General features: G+C 48.9%; 1 protein-coding gene across 1 annotated transcript in view; it reads right to left on the reverse strand.

Moving 5' to 3' along the window:
* The window catches only part of LOC115093339 (unconventional myosin-X-like), a 556,890-nt gene that overhangs the window by 497,283 nt on the left and 41,217 nt on the right, over nucleotides 1–18,390 (reverse strand). The window contains exons 4-8 of the mRNA XM_029604967.1: nucleotides 15,183–15,317; nucleotides 13,981–14,105; nucleotides 12,746–12,759; nucleotides 4,573–4,657; nucleotides 283–386 (exon numbers count right to left, since the gene is read on the reverse strand). Coding sequence (XP_029460827.1) covers nucleotides 283–386; nucleotides 4,573–4,657; nucleotides 12,746–12,759; nucleotides 13,981–14,105; nucleotides 15,183–15,317 — 463 coding nt within the window. The remainder of the gene's footprint in view (nucleotides 1–282; nucleotides 387–4,572; nucleotides 4,658–12,745; nucleotides 12,760–13,980; nucleotides 14,106–15,182; nucleotides 15,318–18,390) is intronic.

The following is an 18,390-nucleotide window of genomic DNA, read 5'->3' on the forward strand; positions in this document are numbered from 1 at the left end:
ACATCGCTTACTGCCTCTAGGCATTGGCCATTAGCAAACATTAATAAAGATAAAGAAAACTGGAGGAATATAGGGAGAGGGGACCAGAGAAAAATGGAACAAAGGTGATGAGACTTGGGGAATCCAGATGAGTCTGGAGAAACCAGAACACCCATGGAATGAGGGTCCAGGATGAGAGTGGGACTGGAGAAATCAGAAGGGAGTAGAAAGCAAGAGGAGGTGGGAGTAAGGGATATATGATGTAGAAAAGGCTGGAAAGTTAGGAAGAGGGGGGAATTTTACCATAATCTTCTTATACATGTCTGCGTCATTCAGGTTCTCGTCCCTCACGTAGCCAGTCTGATTGAGGTAGTGGTAGGTCTGTGGCTCCGAGATAGACATGGCTTCTAGAAGGGAAACATGATTTGCCATCATACTAGATCCCAGTAAAGAATGAGAGTGCCAGCTTCCTGATATTAACTCACCAGTCTCTGGAATAGCAGAAGGATCGGGATCACAGGGAAGGGATGGGAATTCACTCACTACGCTCTCAGCTCCTCCACTCTGACTGGCAGTTTCTTACACTTCACAGCTTCTTACAGCTTCCTGTATGTTTACTCTCTCAAATCAAGCAGGATTTGCCAGGGAAGGAGTCAGGGTGGGCGTTTGATCATGATTTCTTCAAATTTTGGCTCACATAATTTTTTAAGTTCCAATCATAAATAAGTGAAGCTGTTTTAGTGTTGCAGTTTCCCTGGGAACTTCCTGCCCTGGACCCAGGTGTCTATGGAAGGATGCGTAACCCAACAAGTCATTAGGAGAATTTTCCGCATGTCACTGGTTCTTTTCCACCCACACACTGTAACTAGAGAGAAATTACCTGAGAATTTGCCTGTATGCCCGTCTTAAAAACACCCACAAACTCTTCTTTATATAAAAGGAGTAATTTCTTTTTTGTAGTTTGCTGTCATCCTATGGTTCTACCAAAACTTGCAAGTTACTTTATGTATTTTGTAGTGTATATTTGTAGAATTTGCTGTGATTGGTTAAGTCTAAAGCATGGAGCAATGCATTGTGGGAGCTGTAAGCACGCTGAAAGAATTCTCCATTTCTAGTGAACACCTTCAGGTGGCTCAGGACCATTGTGAGCTGTGATGCCTTGGGGTTACCCCTCTGAAGAGTCCCACTGCCTATCTATACTCCTTGCATGGGTAACTTCCTTACGGGGACCTAAAATGGTGACCCTATTGTTTAAGGGTCATTCCTTCCACCTTCAGGTTAGGTCATGCAGATGGTGAAGTCGACCAGATGGGGACAGTAGGCTTGTACCACAATATCCCCTCACCCCTCTCCATGAACTCCAACTCCATCCATCTGGCTCAATTATGGACTCTGTCACATTGTATCAACTTTATTTCGTGGAACATCCAGCCAGCCAAGAAGAACTTACACGGATGAGATGATGTTCCAGGACATAGTGAGCAAGTCAGAAAATGATGCGCTTTCATGCAGTGAATATTAAAGCAATTCCTGCTGACCATAAAGTTCTCCAGTAAGGAAGGTTGGTTTTCTTCAGGAATACCAAGACTCATCCGCTGAAGACCAGGTCGTTTCCACAAAATCCCAGGAGAATAAGAAGACACATGGTTACGTGTCCCAGGGCGGATCAAAACTCGCGGGGTCTCCACATTTACCATCCTTCAGACACGGCACTAGTAAAGACCTAGTTTCACCTCAACCCTTGCTTGAGCACCATTTCTTCACCTTCTTGGATCATCCTTTTAAGAGGACCCCTCCTCCCCCCATGCTCTGCCTCCGGCCTCTCCACACCCCCGCCATGGTGAACCCCTGAGGAAAGAGGGAGCATTTTTCCTACCTGTGCTGCATTCCCCACACATCAAACACACTCCAAGACCGTTCCCCGTTGAGTTACCTCCCCCACGCCTGCACTCCCTCCTTGCCACTGCAGCACACCTCTGATCCAGCCCCACCAGGAAGGAGAATTTATTCTTTAAAAACGTACATCCCGCTGATGCCAAAGCTCGGCATCACATACGCAACGAATAAAAACGAAACAAGAGAAAGTGCACTCCACTCCATTTGTTCATGGCCTGGGGCCTCTGCAGAGCCCCTGGGACCCCCAGCCCGCAGGCTCCAAAGCTGGAGATCCCTAATCCCCACTCTCTACTGAAAAGGGCAATAACCCAGCAAAGCATTTCCCCGTTACACTGCCCGCTCTCTAGTATCCACCAAACCTTTAAGGAACATACAAAAGCATCGTTAAACAAATTTACATCCTGATTCATTCTTTTAAAATGCCATGCAGTGGACACTTGATTGTACTACCTGATAACTACTTAAGACATATTCTAACAAGACTGAACAAGGCGAGGGCAGTGTTAGGGTTGTGGACTCTTGGGCCGGCTGAGACAGTGGATGTTATGCTGTGGGAACCCACAGGAAGAGAGTCACAACTGGGAGGCAGCACTGAAGAGACTCTGGAGGAGGCTTCATCACTGGAAACCCGAGGTCTCCCCAGAAGGAGCCTGTAGGAACCCGGGCCTCTTGGACTTAGGTGGGACCCTATGCGACAAAGGATCCGGGCAGCGGCTGAAGAGGTTGAAGATGAGGACGGCTGGGCCCAGGGAGCTGGAGAGACTTCACCCTCGGAAGCCCGCGGCTCCCCCAGGAGGAGCCCATGAGAGTCTGAGCCGCTGGGACTTAGGAGAATCCTCTGGGCCTGCAAGTACCGGATACCTGAGGTGGAAGAAGAGGCCGAAGTCATCGTCCAGGAACGAAGCAGGGTCAGAAGCCAGAAGTCAGAGATCCAAACCAGAGCCAGGAATGGAAGCTGAAGACAAAGTCGTGGGACGGAGCCGGGTCGGAAGCCAGAAGTCAGACGTCAATTACCAAAACCAGGAGCGGAAGCTGAAGATGTAGTCAAGAACAAAGCCAAGTCAGGAGCCAGAAGACAGAAGGACGATCACGTTACACCGCAGTAACTAACAACTCAGGGGAACTGAGGAACCTCGTTGCAAGGCCCTGTCTAGGTGAAGCTGCAGGGTTTAAATACCCTGCAGCGTCTGACATCATACAGGGCGTTCTCTATGGTTTTCCCACGCTGGCCCCTTTAAGAGGGACACCTCCTCGCGCACGCGTCTAGGAGGCATGGCCAGCCGCCGCAGATCGTCTGCGTCTCTCCCGAGAAGGGAGAGACGCGCTGGAGGCCATGCAGGCTCGAGAAGGCCCCGAAACGGCCCGGGCACACAACAGGCAGAGGATACCCAACCCAAAACATTTTATATCTTTCGACACAGGAGAAAAACAAGACCACCCTTAAGGGGTCACCACGCATGCACCCAATGTCAGTTTCTTATGATTCCAGGTCTTGCAGCAGTGGATACTCGATGCATGATTGGTGGGTGCAGCTCTTGCAGCAGTGGATACTCCACGCATGATTGGTGGGTGCAGGTCTTGCAGCAGTGGATACTCCACGCATGATTGGTGGGTGCAGGTCTTGCAGCAGTGGATACTCCACGCATGATTGGTGGGTGCAGGTCTTGCAGCAGTGGCTACTCCATGCATGATTGGTGGGTGCAGGTCGAGTGACTTTGTAGTATGGGTTATGTCTGGGGCACTGTTATGTCTAAGAAAATATTTATTGATTGAGTTGCCAGGTTTAGGCACAATATGCAGGCTGATGTGTCTTTTCCTCATTCTGTTCTGTGAACTTTTTTGGAATCCACTTGGGTTTCCCCTCCTGCCTATCCACTTCTCTGCTCTTTATCTGTTCCCTGGATTCCTGTGGCTCATCTCCTTTCTTATTGCCTTTTCCATTACAAGTCCCTCCATCTCCTCCCCTTCCTTCACATCCTGCCCTCCATCCTCCTCCCCTTCCTTCACATCCTGCCCTCCATCCTCCTCCTCCCCTTCCTTCACACCCTGCCCTCCATCCTCCTCCTCCCCTTCCTTCACACCCTGCCCTCCATCCTCCTCCTCCCCTTCTTTCACACCCTGCCCTCCATCCTCCTCCTCCCCTTCTTTCACACCCTGCCCTCCATCCTCCTCCTCCCCTTCCTTCACACCCTGCCCTCCATCCTCCTCCTCCCCTTCCTTCACACCCTGCCCTCCATCCTCCTCCTCCCCTTCCTTCACACCCTGCCCTCCATCCTCCTCCTCCCCTCCCTTCACACCCTGCCCTCCATCCTCCTCCCCTCCCTTCACACCCTGCCCTCCATCCTCCTCCCCTCCCTTCACACCCTGCCCTCCATCCTCCTCCCCTTCCTTCACACCCTGCCCTCCATCCTCCTCCCCTTCCTTCACATCCTTCCCTCCATCCTCCTCCCCTTCCTTCACACCCTGCCCTCCATCCTCCTCCCCTTCCTTCACATCCTGCCCTCCATCCTCCTCCCCTTCCTTCAATCCCTGCCCTCCATCCTCCTCCCCTTCCTTCAATCCCTGCCCTCCATCCTCCTCCCCTTCCTTCAATCCCTGCCCTCCATCCTCCTCCCCTTCTTTCAATCCCTGCCCTCCATCCTCCTCCCCTTCTTTCTTCACAGAAAAGCAGAAGAAACTGGGAGGGGACCTGGTTACCTTTCTCCTCCTCACTGGTGCCAGCAAGCAATGCATAGAAGATGTGGTAATTCCTCTCTCCCGGGTTCTGCCGTACAACTCTGTTCTGAAAAGGATGAAAGTGTCAGATGTGAGGTGCACGCTCTTTACTTATCTCCAGGCTGATGCAGATCTGCTCTCTCTTACTGAGGAATGGATTCAGTCACTTAACCTCAGATTTGTATAGAAAATCTGTTACCGATTAAATTTAGAATTCATTACAAAGTACTGAGCATCATTCATGCACTGATTCATAACGCAACATCAACACTGGCTCTGTGCTAACCTCCGTACTTATACACCGGCCAGACAACTAAGATCACTGTCAGAAAACCTCCTAGATGCACCCACTATTGAGTTGGCTAGACTTGAAATAACTAGGAAAAGGGCTTTTTCAGTAGCCGGCCCTGCACTTTGGAACGCACTCCCCGATTACCTCAGCCTTATATCCTCCTCACAACAATTTAAGAAATCATTAAAAACATATTTATTTCAGAAAGCTTATAGTTCACTGACCACCTCTTAAATATAAACTCCATTACAACCCCTCATTTATTTTATTTATTTAGAAACTTTTATGTACCGGTATTAGTGGGGACATCATACTGGTTCACATATCAACTGAAAGGCTTGGAAAATACATATCAACAGGGAGAATATAACAGGGAGGGGGATAAACATAGGCAGAATGGAGGATAGATTAAATAACAAAACAAGATGTCGTAACAAGAGAATAACAATTTACAAAGTAATTATCTCCTTAATGTAAGGAAAAGGGCGGTCTCCTGTAGGGGAGCGGACTGAGGTAAGGATGGTGAGAGCTTATTCTGGGTAGTCATGGTTGAACAGAAAAGTTTTTAGTTTCTTTTTGAATTTGATCGCACATGGTTCTAGGCGCATTTGGACAGGTAGTGAGTTCCAGAGAGCTGGACCGGCAATGGAGATGGCACGGTCGCGGGTAGAGGAGAGATGAGCTGTTTTCAGTGAAGGTACATGTAGGGTACCTTTGCTGGCAGATCTGGTGGATCGGGGGGCAGTGAAGGGGAGGTCGAGCCAGTTGGAGTTGTGGCTATAAATGGACTTATGAACTATGGTCAGAGTTTTGTAGTGTATGCGGGAGAGGATGGGGAGCCAATGAAGATCCTTGAGGATGGGGGTAATGTGTTCGTGTTTACGTGTGTTGGTGATGAGTCTTGCGGTGGCGTTTTGCAATAATTGAAGAGGTCTTATCGAAGACAGGGGGAGCCCTAGAAGGAGTGCATTACAGTAATCAAGTTTGGAGGTGAGGGTGGCTTGTATCACTGTGCGGAGATCTTGGGTATATAGCAGGGGTCTGAGTTTCTTCAGAACGTTGAGTTTGAAGAAGCCTGCTTTGAGGATAGCGTTAATGTGGGGTTTCATGCTAAGATTGGGATCAAGGACGACACCAAGGTCCCTGACGGAGGGTTGAGCTGTGAGGATGTTAAGTTTAGGGTTATTGGGCTGGAGGTCAGGGGGGTGTGAAGATATGTGGAGGAGTTCAGTTTTGTTTGTGTTGAGGGCAAGTTGGAGATTGGTAAGGAGGGAGTTAATGGATGCAAGGCAGTTTTCCCAATGCTCCAGGGCGTCGGATATGGAGTTGTGAATAGGAATGATGATCTGAACATCATCAGCATAAAGGTAGAATTTGAGTTTAAGGTCGGAAAGGAGCTGGCAGAGAGGGGTGAGATATACATTGAAGAGGGTAGAGGAGAGTGAAGAGCCTTGCGGGACTCCTTGTTGTAAGGGGTGTGAGGTAGATAGGCTGTTTCCAATTTTAACAGAGAACTTTGTTAGAGAAATAAGATTTGAACCAGGCGAGAGCTATTCCTGAGATGCCGATGGTTTCTAGCCATGTCAGGAGGTGGTGGTGGCTGATAGTATCAAAGGCTGCTGAAATATCGAGGAGGGCAAGGAGGTAGCTGTGGCCTTGGCCCAGACCTCTGAGAAGATAGTCGGATAGGGAGAGGAGTAAGGATTCGGTGTTGAAGTGCTTCCTGAAGCCAAATTGGGACACATGGAGGATATCATGATTTTCGAGGTAGTCCATGAGTTGTGAGTTAACCACTTTTTCCATTAGCTTGGAGATAAAAGGGAGGTTGGAGATGGGGCGGAAATTGGAAGGGTCTTTTGGGTCCAGGGACGGTTTCTTGAGGAGGGGTTTGACAACAGCGTGCTTGAGTGAATCTGGGACCATCCCGTGGGTGAGGGAGCAGTTGATAATATCTGCTATGGCTCCGGCTATGCTGTTGGGGATGGCTATTAGGGCTTTGGTGGGGATGGTGTCGTTGGGGTGGGAGGCAGGTTTGAGTTTTCGAAGGAGGCTTATGATCTCTTTGGAGGAAGTAAGATCAAGTGTGGCCATTGTAGGCTGAGATGAAGAGGGGACCGAGGGTAGGTTCGTGGGGGAACAGAGATTGGTGAGGGGAAATCTGGAGAGCAGGTTGGAGATTTTACTTTGGAAGTAGTTGGCCAGCTCTTCACATTTGGTTGCAGCCTCAGAGTCTGGTATGGTCAGTGGGATGGGGGTGGTGAGACTGGCGACATAGGAGAAAAGAACTTTGGGGTTGAATTTATAGTCATGGATTTTTTTGGCATAGAAGTCTCGCTTGTGTTTGAGTGTAGACAGTCTGTATGTGTGTAGGGCTGTTTTGTAGCTGGAGGAATGATGCAGGGTTGGGTCCTTGCGCCATTTTCTCTCTTTTTGTCTGAGATTGCTTTTTAGGGTTTTTAACTCTTGGGTGTACCATGGCTTGGAGGGATTCACAGAGGTATTTATGACTCGTTCGGAGAGTGGGCAAAGCTTATTGGCGATGTCTTCTGTAAGGCTATTCCAGGACGCTATGGCTGTGTCTGGGTCTGAGCAGATTAGTCTAGGTAGGGAAGAGGTTAATGCGTCAGTCAGTTCGTCGCAGGGGCAGGTTTTTCGATATGATGGTCGTGTGAGAAGTCTGGTTAGTTGTAAGTGGTCTCTTCGCGGAGAGTCGGCTTTCAATGAGGCAGTGGTTGGACCATGGCACGGGGGTACAGGTGGGTGTGTTGGTGGTCTGGAAGCTAGAGTTAATAAACATCAGGTCCAACATATGACCAGCTTTGTGGGTTGGAGATGCTATGATTTGTTGGAAGCCTATTGCAAGGAGGGATTGAATGAAGGTTTCGCATGAGATGGTGGGGGGGAGAGAATCAACATGAAGATTAAAATCTCCGAGGATGATGGAAGGGGTGTCTTTTTATCCATTCTACAAGAAATTCAATTAGGGGCGAGGGGTTGGACTCAAGGATGGTCGGGGGGGGGGGGGGGGGGGGCATAGACTAGGCAAATTTGCAGGTTGGCTGCCCTAAAGAGACCTAATTCAAGTTTGGGTGGAGCAGTTATGCTGATGGGTTTGAGGTTAAGGTGTTTCTTAGCTGCTAGGAGGAGTCCTCCTCCTCTTTTTTTGGGGCGGTGGATGGGGAAGATGTCATACAAGGTGGATGGGAGTTGGTTTATGAGGACGGTGTCTGTGTCTTTGAACCACGTTTCAGTGACAGCACAGATGTCTGGAGTGCAGTCAATGAGTAGGTCGTTGAGGATAGGCGTCTTTTTGGATAGGGATTGCGCGTTTATGAGTATGATGGAGAGGGTGGTGAGACCGAGGAATTGAGTCAGGGGTGAGGTGAGGATAGGGATAAGGGATTTACGGAGGGGAGGGGGGTGGCGGGGAGGGAATCTGGAGAGGGGGTGGTGGATGCGGGGGATAGTGTAAGCAGCTATGTTGGAACTGTAAGTAGTCAGGTGGGTGGGAAGGAGTAGTGGGGATAAGGGGGTGAACAAGGAGGAGAGTAGGGGGGAGGATGCAAATATGGAATAGTAATTGATATACAGTACAGAGAATTGCATACAGTGAAATAATGTACATGTATCGTCTGGTATGAGGAAACAGAGTGGAGAAACTTTGATTTGTTAATTGAATGGTAAGTGTCCGAGTTGAGTGACAGTAATCGAAGGAAATTGTGAGGGCGATGGTCTCTTTGCAAGCTGTCCAGATAGTAACTGCGAATGGCGTCCTCTGTGGGAGCGTGTTACTTTCCTACTCCTGATAGGTGTCTCTCTCGCTCTTTCGCAGGCTGAGTGTCTTGTGCTCCCGTAATCTGGCCAGCCTAGTGACCAGCAGGAGGGGAGACAGGTGGGTCTAGGTGCAATGGCGGCAGCGGGAGAGATGGGGGGGCAAAGGGCTCGGCCCCGGTCAGGAAAACTGCAGGCAGAGAGGAGGGCAGAGTTGCTTCGGGTCGCTGGATATGAAGGATGCCAGCGGTGGTGGAGGGTGGGTTTTGCTGAGGCACTTTGGTGCGGCACGAAGGGGCTGGCCCCTTTGTCGCGCTCCTTCGGCGCGCGACGCCGGGAAATGCAGGGGGCTTTAAGTCCTGCTGGTCGTCTCGTGTCGATGACATCACCCCTGCGACCTGTGGAGCGGTTTTCGAAGCGGCGAATCGGTGAGGTGGGGGCTCGGTGGGCAGTTTATGATAGTATTTTTATTTACTGTCAGGTCTTTTTTTAGTTGTTATGGTGTGTATTAGTTAATTTTAATTAATTGTTTTTAGTTCATTAAATATCATTTTATGTATGTTTATTGTGAACTGTATTGATTAATTCTTTGAATTGTATAAAGCGGTATATAAACATTTTTAAATAAATGAATAAATGCCCTGAGCTGAAGGAAGACAGTACCTGAACACTGCCCCACCAGCAGCACACTACACCTCCCCCTACATAAAGTGACCTGCACTCTGAAACACCCCACCATGACACAAAGCAAGCAACTCTATTACCCTTCCTCAATGCCAAGTGAGCAGCCGCTCACCCTCACCTGAACGTAATCTGCTTTGAAGTGCTGAAGCATCGCCCTGCACAACACTAACAGGCCAATACAGTAAAGTGCGGCCGCGGTTACCCTGCTTCTAACCCGCCTTCTACTCACAATTTGGCCGCGTTAGTCCAACCCGCGATTCACTATCCCTTTTAACCCATCCTTACCGCCTCTTTAAATCAACGAGTAACCCCTTCCGCCCACGGCATGTATATGAGATGTAAACGATCGGATTAGCTATTCCCTCCCATACAGTAATGCGCGCCTCGATTATCGCCTTTTTAAACCTGCAGTTTTGCAGCGCTTTTAACCTGCTAATTTACCTCCTACTCCTACCCCTGCGTTAGAGGCAGGGGTAGGCGGCAAACTTTCCCCCAGCCCTCGCTCACCTGCCCTGGCCGCGTCCATGGGTGCCGGTCTCCAGGGCAGCCCCAGTCCTCTCTCCCCTCTCCCAAAGCAACTTTAACCAAAAGAAAACCTAAAATCCCCTCCTCCCGAAGCGACTCGACATGTAAAGTATTGTGAATAAATGTAACCAAAGTTAACTTACTTTTTCTTTCTTTCAGCCCTCTCTGCCCCCTCTGGAGGCGCCGCGGCTCCCTGCCTCCCGGGGGCAGCCGGCGGCGAAGATGAACAAACACAATCCCGTAGTGCACGGGCGCTCAAGCCAGCGAAAGCACATGAACGGGCGTGCGTTCGTCCATCTTCGCCGCCGGCTGCCCCCGGGAGGCAGAGGAGCCGCAGCGCCTCCAGAGGGGGCAGAGAGGGCTGAAAGAAAGAAAAAGTAAGTTGACTTTGGTTGCACTTATGCACAATACTTTACATGTCGAGTCGCTTCGGGAGGAGGGGATTTTAGGTTTTCTTTTGGTTAAGGTTGGGATCCACTTCCTGGTACCTATCATTTGAAATGTCAGGTACCAGCGCACCCAGGATACTGTACAGGTGCTGTATAGCGTCTATACAGTAAAACGGATTGCACTTCATGGACGCGCGTTGGACGCGGCTTGCATTTGCGTGCCATTTAAATAGAGTATTGAGCAGATTGTGATCCGAACTGCGCGTGCGGCAAACACAGGTGCGCCCGGCCCTAACGCACCTCTTTCTACCGCACCTTACTGTATCGGCCCGGAAGTGAGCTGAACTCTGAATACCCCCAATGCAAAGAGAGCCACACACTGACCCCTGACAAAAAGTGAGCTGAACACTGACCCAACCCCCAACACAAAGCGAGCTGAACACTGAACCTCAACACAAAGCGAGCTGAACACTGACCCAACCCCCAACACAAAGCGAGCTGAACACTGAACCTCAACACAAAGCGAGCTGAACACTGACCCAACCCCCAACACAAAGCGAGCTGAACACTGAACATCAACACAAAGCGAGCTGAACACTGACCCAACCCCCAACACAAAGCGAGCTGAACACTGACCCAACCCCCAACACAAAGCGAGCTGAACACTAAAACCTCAACACAAGGTGAGCTGAACGCTGACCCAACCCAAAGCGAGCTGAACACTAAAACCCCAACACAAAGCGAGCTGAACACTAAAACCCCAACCCAAAGCGAGCTGAACGCTGACCCAACCCCCAACCCAAAGCAAGCTGAACACTGACCCAACCCCCAACACAAAGCGAGCTGAACACTAAAACCCCAAACACAAAGCGAGCTGAACACTAAAACCCCCAACACAAGGTGAGCTGAACGCTGACCCAACCCAAAGCGAGCTGAACACTAAAACCCCAACCCAAAGCGAGCTGAACACTAAAACCCCAACCCAAAGCGAGCTGAACACTAAAACCCCAACCCAAAGCGAGCTGAACGCTGACCCAACCCCCAACCCAAAGCGAGCTGAACACTGACCCAACCCCCAACACAAAGCGAGCTGAACACTAAAACCCCAACACAAAGCGAGCTGAACGCTGAACCTCAACACAAAGCGAGCTGAACACTAAAACCCCAACACAAGGTGATCTGAATGCAGAAGAAACCCCATTACGCAAAGATGCTTGCATGCTCTGAAACCTCTGAAACCCTCCCACCGCACCTAGAGGGAAATTTTCAAAAGGAGTTACACGTGGAGATGTAACTACTATTGTAACAATTTTCAAAAACCATTTATGCACGAACAGTGCACTTACGTGGATAAATTCTATGAACAATTCAATAGAATATATTGAGCAATTTTCAAAAGTCCACTCTCAGGAGTAAAGTGCATTTACATGAGCAAAACCCAATTTTAAGCATGTAAATGATTTTTAAAATCAGGCCCATAGTGAACTACATTCTGACCTATCAATAGCAATGCAAATCAGAAAAGCCTGTGCAGTGCTGAGGGACAGAGTTTGCATGAAAGGCCTGTGCAGCGCTGAGGGACAGAGTTTGCATGAAAGGCCTGTGCAGCGCTGAGGGACAGAGTTTGCATGAAAGGCCTGTGCAGCGCTGTGGGACAGAGTTTACATAAAAGGCCTGTGCAGCGCTGTGGGACAGAGTTTGCATGAAAGGCCTGTGCAGCGCTGAGGGACAGAGTTTGCATGAAAGGCCTGTGCAGCGCTGAGGGACAGAGTTTGCATAAAAGGCCTGTGCAGCGCTGAGGGACAGAGTTTGCATGAAAGGCCTGTGCAGCGCTGAGGGACAGAGTTTGCATGAAAGGCCTGTGCAGCGCTGAGGGACAGAGTTTACATAAAAGGCCTGTGCAGCGCTGTGGGACAGAGTTTACATGAAAGGCCTGTGCAGCGCTGTGGGACAGAGTTTGCATGAAAGGCCTGTGCAGCGCTGTGGGACAGAGTTTACATAAAAGGCCTGTGCAGCGCTGTGGGACAGAGTTTGCATGAAAGGCCTGTGCAGCGCTGTGGGACAGAGTTTACATAAAAGGCCTGTGCAGCGCTGTGGGACAGAGTTTACATGAAAGGCCTGTGCAGCGCTGAGGGACAGAGTTTACATAAAAGGCCTGTGCAGCGCTGTGGGACAGAGTTTGCATGAAAGGCCTGTGCAGCGCTGTGGGACAGAGTTTGCATGAAAGGCCTGTAGAGCACTGAGGGACAGACTTTTCCATGAAAAGCTAGAGATGGATTATTGTTTTCTGCATTCATACCTGCAGATATTTTCCACATAGTCTCCCTCACTCTCCTCCCAGTTTTTATAACAAAGTGGTTTCTCTGTGTGGCTTTGAAGGAAAAGCTTCTGGTCCTCTGCTTGGAGGTGGGACAGAGTAGTTCTAATTACGCAGCAGATAGCTGGAGAATAAAATGGGGTCTACGATGCGAGACATTCAGTTATTGCAACTTACCTTCTCAAGTAAATCTGAAAAAAAGCACTAAGGATGAACAAGCAGCAGGGAAAGACAGTAATAAATGCCCATTGTTCAGGAGGAGACCTCAAAAACTCATACATATAGCATTATTGTGCCCACAAGATATCTATCCCCAACTTCACCTTCCACCTGGGAGAGAAGCGAGGGCTCTTCCTGATTTCTGTACTTGGAGAAGAAGCAAGAGGTCTCTCTCCAACTTCACCTTCCACCTGGGAGAGAAGCGAGGGCTCTTCCAGATTTCTGTACTTGGAGAAGAAGCAAGAGGTCTCTCTCCAACTTCACCTTTCACCTGGGAGAGAAGAGGGGGCTCTTCCTGATTTCTGTACTTGGAGAAGAAGCAAGAGGTCTCTCTCCAACTTCACCTTCCACCTGGGAGAGAAGCGAGGGCTCTTCCAGATTTCTGTACTTGGAGAAGAAGCAAGAGGTCTCTCTCCAACTTCACCTTCCACCTGGGAGAGAAGCGAGGGCTCTTCCAGATTTCTGTACTTGGAGAAGAAGCAAGAGGTCTCTCTCCAACTTCACCTTCCACCTGGGAGAGAAGCGAGGGCTCTTCCAGATTTCTGTACTTGGAGAAGAAGCAAGAGGTCTCTCTCCAACTTCACCTTCCACCTGGGAGAGAAGCGAGGGCTCTTCCAGATTTCTGTACTTGGAGAAGAAGCAAGAGGTCTCTCTCCAACTTCACCTTTCACCTGGGAGAGAAGAGGGGGCTCTTCCTGATTTCTGTACTTGGAGAAGAAGCAAGAGGTCTCTCTCCAACTTCACCTTTCACCTGGGAAAGAAGCGAGGGCTCTTCCTGATTTCTGTACTTGGAGAAGAAGCAAGAGGTCTCTCTCCAACTTCACCTTCCACCTGGGAGAGAAGCGAGGGCTTTCCCTGATCTCTTTGGCTGAGGGAGGAGGAATAAGGGGTTTCTCCTCATGGTATTCAGATAAAGGGTCTCTCCATTTTCTCTGCCTAGGGGAAGAGGCAAGGTGTCTGACCGTATTTCACCTTCCACCTGAGGAAGAGCGGAGGAGATAGGGCAAGCGTCATGTCTAGTTTCTCTGCCTGGAGGAATGGGTGAGAAGTTATTCCCCGATTTCTCTCTCTGGGAAGAGCTCTGTGCTTGACTCTCTCTTAGAAATGGCCACTATCGACCCCCTCATGCTCTGTCCCTTCTGCCCCGTTTGTTCATCCCTCCTTAAAGTTCCCCAGCTCCAGAAGAAGGATACAATCAGCAATGCGTCCTCCTTGGATGTGCCCATGCTGTGAGAAGTGCAGCAGGATAAACTTCCCGAAGCGACTGGAATTATTGTTATAAACCGTCTTCGCATTTCCAAAGGCCTCCATGATAGGGCTGGGGAAGGGAGATCATTAATACAGTGTAACAGAAGTGCCCATCAGAGGACATGCCACACACCTACAGGCAACTACATGCTACAGCAAACATACACAGGTACAACCACATATAAATGGACACGCATACAGACCTACAGAACACACGCTTACTGGCATGTCAACACAGAGCACAATCATATATGCACATGCTAACCCAACACATACCAATGCACGTTTACACAGAGCCACCCCTTCACCACACCAACTGTAAGCCTCCTGCCCCTTTCTGGCACCCCCCAAAACCCTCTGTGCCACTGGGATTGCAATTCACACAAACTGGTTCCAGCAGCTTCCAGCAATGCTGTCAGAATAAATCAGTGAAAGCCAGCAGGAGCCGTCTGCATGCACCATGATCCTGGCAGTCCAGTGGTTATGGTTGGGAGGAGAGACCTGGCGGAAGACGTATATGGAGATACGTCATTAAATATATAAATATACTTTTTAACTATCTTTGCTAGGAGCTTGGGGGCTGAAGTGCACTGCGATGGTGGGAGTGAGGTACTGGGCTGGCAGGTCCCTCAGCTGTTTTGAGTTTCTTCTGTCAGCACTTTACTGGCCATATTATTTCAATACGGCTGGTTAAGTTACTGGGGATAACTTTCGATCCTAACTGGTGATACTGACACATAGCCATTAGGTTTCAGTTATCCAGCTTCATATACCCGAATGACTTTGGATATTCAGCGGGATGTTTATCACACTGACTTTCTCTGATAAGTTATCTGTTATCCTTTTTTTTGTGATTTGTTTCACTATTAACCTCATGCAGTACACAACACACCACACAGACACACACTCACTCATTTAGGACCTCAACTCCTGCTGCTACAGCACTCTCTGCCCACCTTCTCCTGCTGCCTGCCCCAAACCTGTCTCACACACACAACTGCATACATCTGTATCGCACTGCCATGTAGCAATGAATCTGGCTGAAGAGCGCAGAGATACTAATATTTGTGAGCCCTTCCCTGTCTGGACAGAATATGTCTGCTCTCTCTGATCCTGACAGGGCAGCGCCTCTCCTGCCTCCCGGTACCTGCTCTCCACGATGGCGTCTTCCACACGGCCGTTCTTCTCCAGGATGGCAGCTCCACACGAGGTTTGGCTCATGATGGAAAAGAACTTCAGTAGCAGTTTGGTGCTTTCGGTTTTCCCAGCTCCACTTTCCCCACTGGAAGAGATGAGAAGATTTATTTAGTACGAGGTCGATGTTCAGCACCACTTAGCTAGTTTAAGTTCAGACTTAGCTGGCCACGTGGCACTGCTTGAATATTCGGCTGTGCTGAGTGACCACCGCATAGCCAGCTGTTTGTAAGCTAAGTTAGGGGCGCTCCGGGCAGTGCCACTTATCCGGCAGCCTTATCCACATTACTAGCACAGCTATTGAATAAACGTCTTCAGCTGCCTGTGTGAGAGCTGAGTATATTCAGCAGTGCAGCCGTGCCACTGAATATCTCATACATCAGGTTAGCCAAAAACGTTTCTCTGATTAACTTGCTCAGCCAGATAGTGGCCTCCATTTTATTTATTTCATCATGTCTATTTTGCCTGCTCAGCACCTAAAAGGTTGTCCAAAATGGCGTACAGAACATTAAAACCAAATAAAAACACATTGAACCGTTTAGAAACAACTACTAGCCTACACACTGGAGATCTGCCTAACAGGAATAGCTGGGACTTGGGCTCTGGAGCTCGAAGCCAGAGCAGATCTGGTGCTCTGCAGCCGGAGCTGGAATCAGAATAGAGCAAGGCTCCAGAACTTGGATTTAGAGCTGAGATTCTGGAGCCGCTCTACTCTGCTACATAAAACTGAAAGGAGAAAACTACACACTCATGAGCTATTCACAAGCTGGGTCTTTATAAATCCCAAACTGATAAAGCTAAATGTTAAATTTTTAATGCAATGATCCAAAAGAATGGTAAACACCTGAAGTTTCTTTTTCCATAGTTCAGAGCTTGACTACTGATACCAATTCCAATTTAGTAAAAAATCAGATTCCTTTTAAGAGTAATGAGTAAATGTTATTTCCTGAAAGCAAAATGGAGAACGTTTCTGAAAACTTTGCCAAAATTCCTCAATGCTTTTAACCAATCCCGGAAATCTTTGATGTGAAATGGGACACACTTAAAGTGGTAGGTGAATTCGATATCTTAAACGTTACTTCTAAGGTGAATCCTTTTTCTCCTCTGAATTCTTGTTGTTTTACGCTCAGCAGTTCACACTTCCATCCCACTGACCCTCATTCTTACCTCCAGCCCCGTGGCCTCGACAAACATCTGACACCAGGACAGATCCCCAAATGATCGCACGGCAGAACGCCATGTCGGGAAGGCCTGACACGCTGAAGGAGAGAGAGAGAGATGCCAGTGCTGACAGAGGCTGTCTTTAGGTGCACATGCACCAGATCTGCTGCGAAAGCTTCCCGTGGTGCCTCCAGATGACGTCACTGCCCCTTCACTATATAATAGAGATGTGAATCTGAACTGAAATCCGAACAGATTCTGGTTCCGATTCACATCTATAGAGATGTGAATCGGAACTGAAATCCGAACAGATTCTGGTTCCAATTCACATCTCTACTATATAAGGCCTGCTCATCCTGCACTCCCTGCCACGGCAATAGGTCATCTTCTCTGGAAATGTGCATTGCCTCAGCGTTCCTATGTTCCTCTTTTGCCATTGTTCCTGAGTTCCTGAATTCCTGTGTGCTCCATGTTCCTTTCGTGCTCCCGGTCCTTGTTTCTGCTTCCTGTGTGGCTGTATGGTTTGTGTTCATCAATCCTTTTCTTCCCTGTGGTCAGTCTCTGGTTCCTTGCCTTCTCTTTGGTCAGTCTTCACCTTAGTCTCCAGTCTTCACTGTCTTCTCTCCTGCTTGTGCTGTTCCTTGCCTCCTGTCTGCTTTTCCTTCTCTCTATGTTCCTCGGACAGATCCTTGGCTTGACCTCTGCCTGGACATGGACTCCACCTATATCTCACCTACACTAGGCCCTGGTCTGCAACTGTGCCTATCATTGGATTTTCACTTTCACAGAGACCTATGCCTAAGCCCAACTTGTCCTGGCACCAGATGGCTCAACCTATGAGGAACATGGGCTGGTATTGGTGAAGCTCCAGTTGGGCCTTTGCTCCTGTGAACTCTGCCAGCAGATGGTGGGGACCTGCAGGGCTCCTCCCTGTAGGTTTCACCAACTCCACCTCAGCCCAAGGGTCCACGCCTGTATCAGATTGCAGAAGCAATGGACTCAGACACTTCAGCTCTTCAGGCCATTCCAGGTATAGTCCATAAACTCCAAGAACAGCAGAGGTTCTTCAAGATCTTGGCAGCCTCCATGGAAAACCTTAACTCTCATCTGGACACTCACCAGGAATCCTCCCACAGTACAGTGATTTTGCCGACATTCTCTCAGAAAAAAGCTGAATCTCTCAACACCACACAGAGTATGCCTCTGTGATTGAGTTGTTGCCTGACTCCAAACTTCTGTGAGGCCAGTTTTACCCATTGTATCTCCCAAAGTCCAAGGTGATGTCTGAATACATCCATGAAAACCTTGATCAGGGGTTCATTTGGCCTACCACCTCTTTGTCTGGTGCCAGTTTTTTCTTTGTCTCCAAGAAGGATGGATCGCTTTGCCCCTGCATCAACTACTGAGGATTAAACGCAATTTATTTATTTATTTTACACTTTTATATACCGACATTAGTGTGCAACATCATACCAGTTTACATCTGAACTGACAGGAGGAAAGTACATAAAACAGGGACGGGGGGGGGGGGGGGCAAAGGACCGAATGAGGCAGAGGAGAAGCCAGAAGCAGAGCAAAAGAAATATAATGCAAATAACAGGTAATATACTGCAAGTAACATGACATAGTAACAAAAACTATATACAAGGATCAGGTCAAAGTGGGGGTTAGCATAGGAATGAGGGAGGTCAGTGTCTAGTCAGGGTAAGCCTGCTTAAAGAGCCATGTCTAATTTCTTTTTGAATTTGGTGGTACAGGGCTCAAGTCAAAGAAAGGTGGGAAGAGAGTTCCATCGCGTGGGACCAGCAATGGAGATGGTGCGATCCCTTGTGGAGGAGAGATTACCAATTACCAAGAAGGACTTGTACCCCTTGCCATTGATCTCAGAATTATTTGACCACCTTCAAGGGGTGAGGATCTTCACAAAGCCTAATCTCTGAGGAGCTTACAACCTGGAAGACAGTGCTCAAAACATGGGATGGGCATTACGAGTACCTAGT

Source organism: Rhinatrema bivittatum, chromosome 6, assembly GCF_901001135.1.
Source record: "Rhinatrema bivittatum chromosome 6, aRhiBiv1.1, whole genome shotgun sequence".
Lineage (NCBI taxonomy): Eukaryota > Metazoa > Chordata > Amphibia > Gymnophiona > Rhinatrematidae > Rhinatrema > Rhinatrema bivittatum.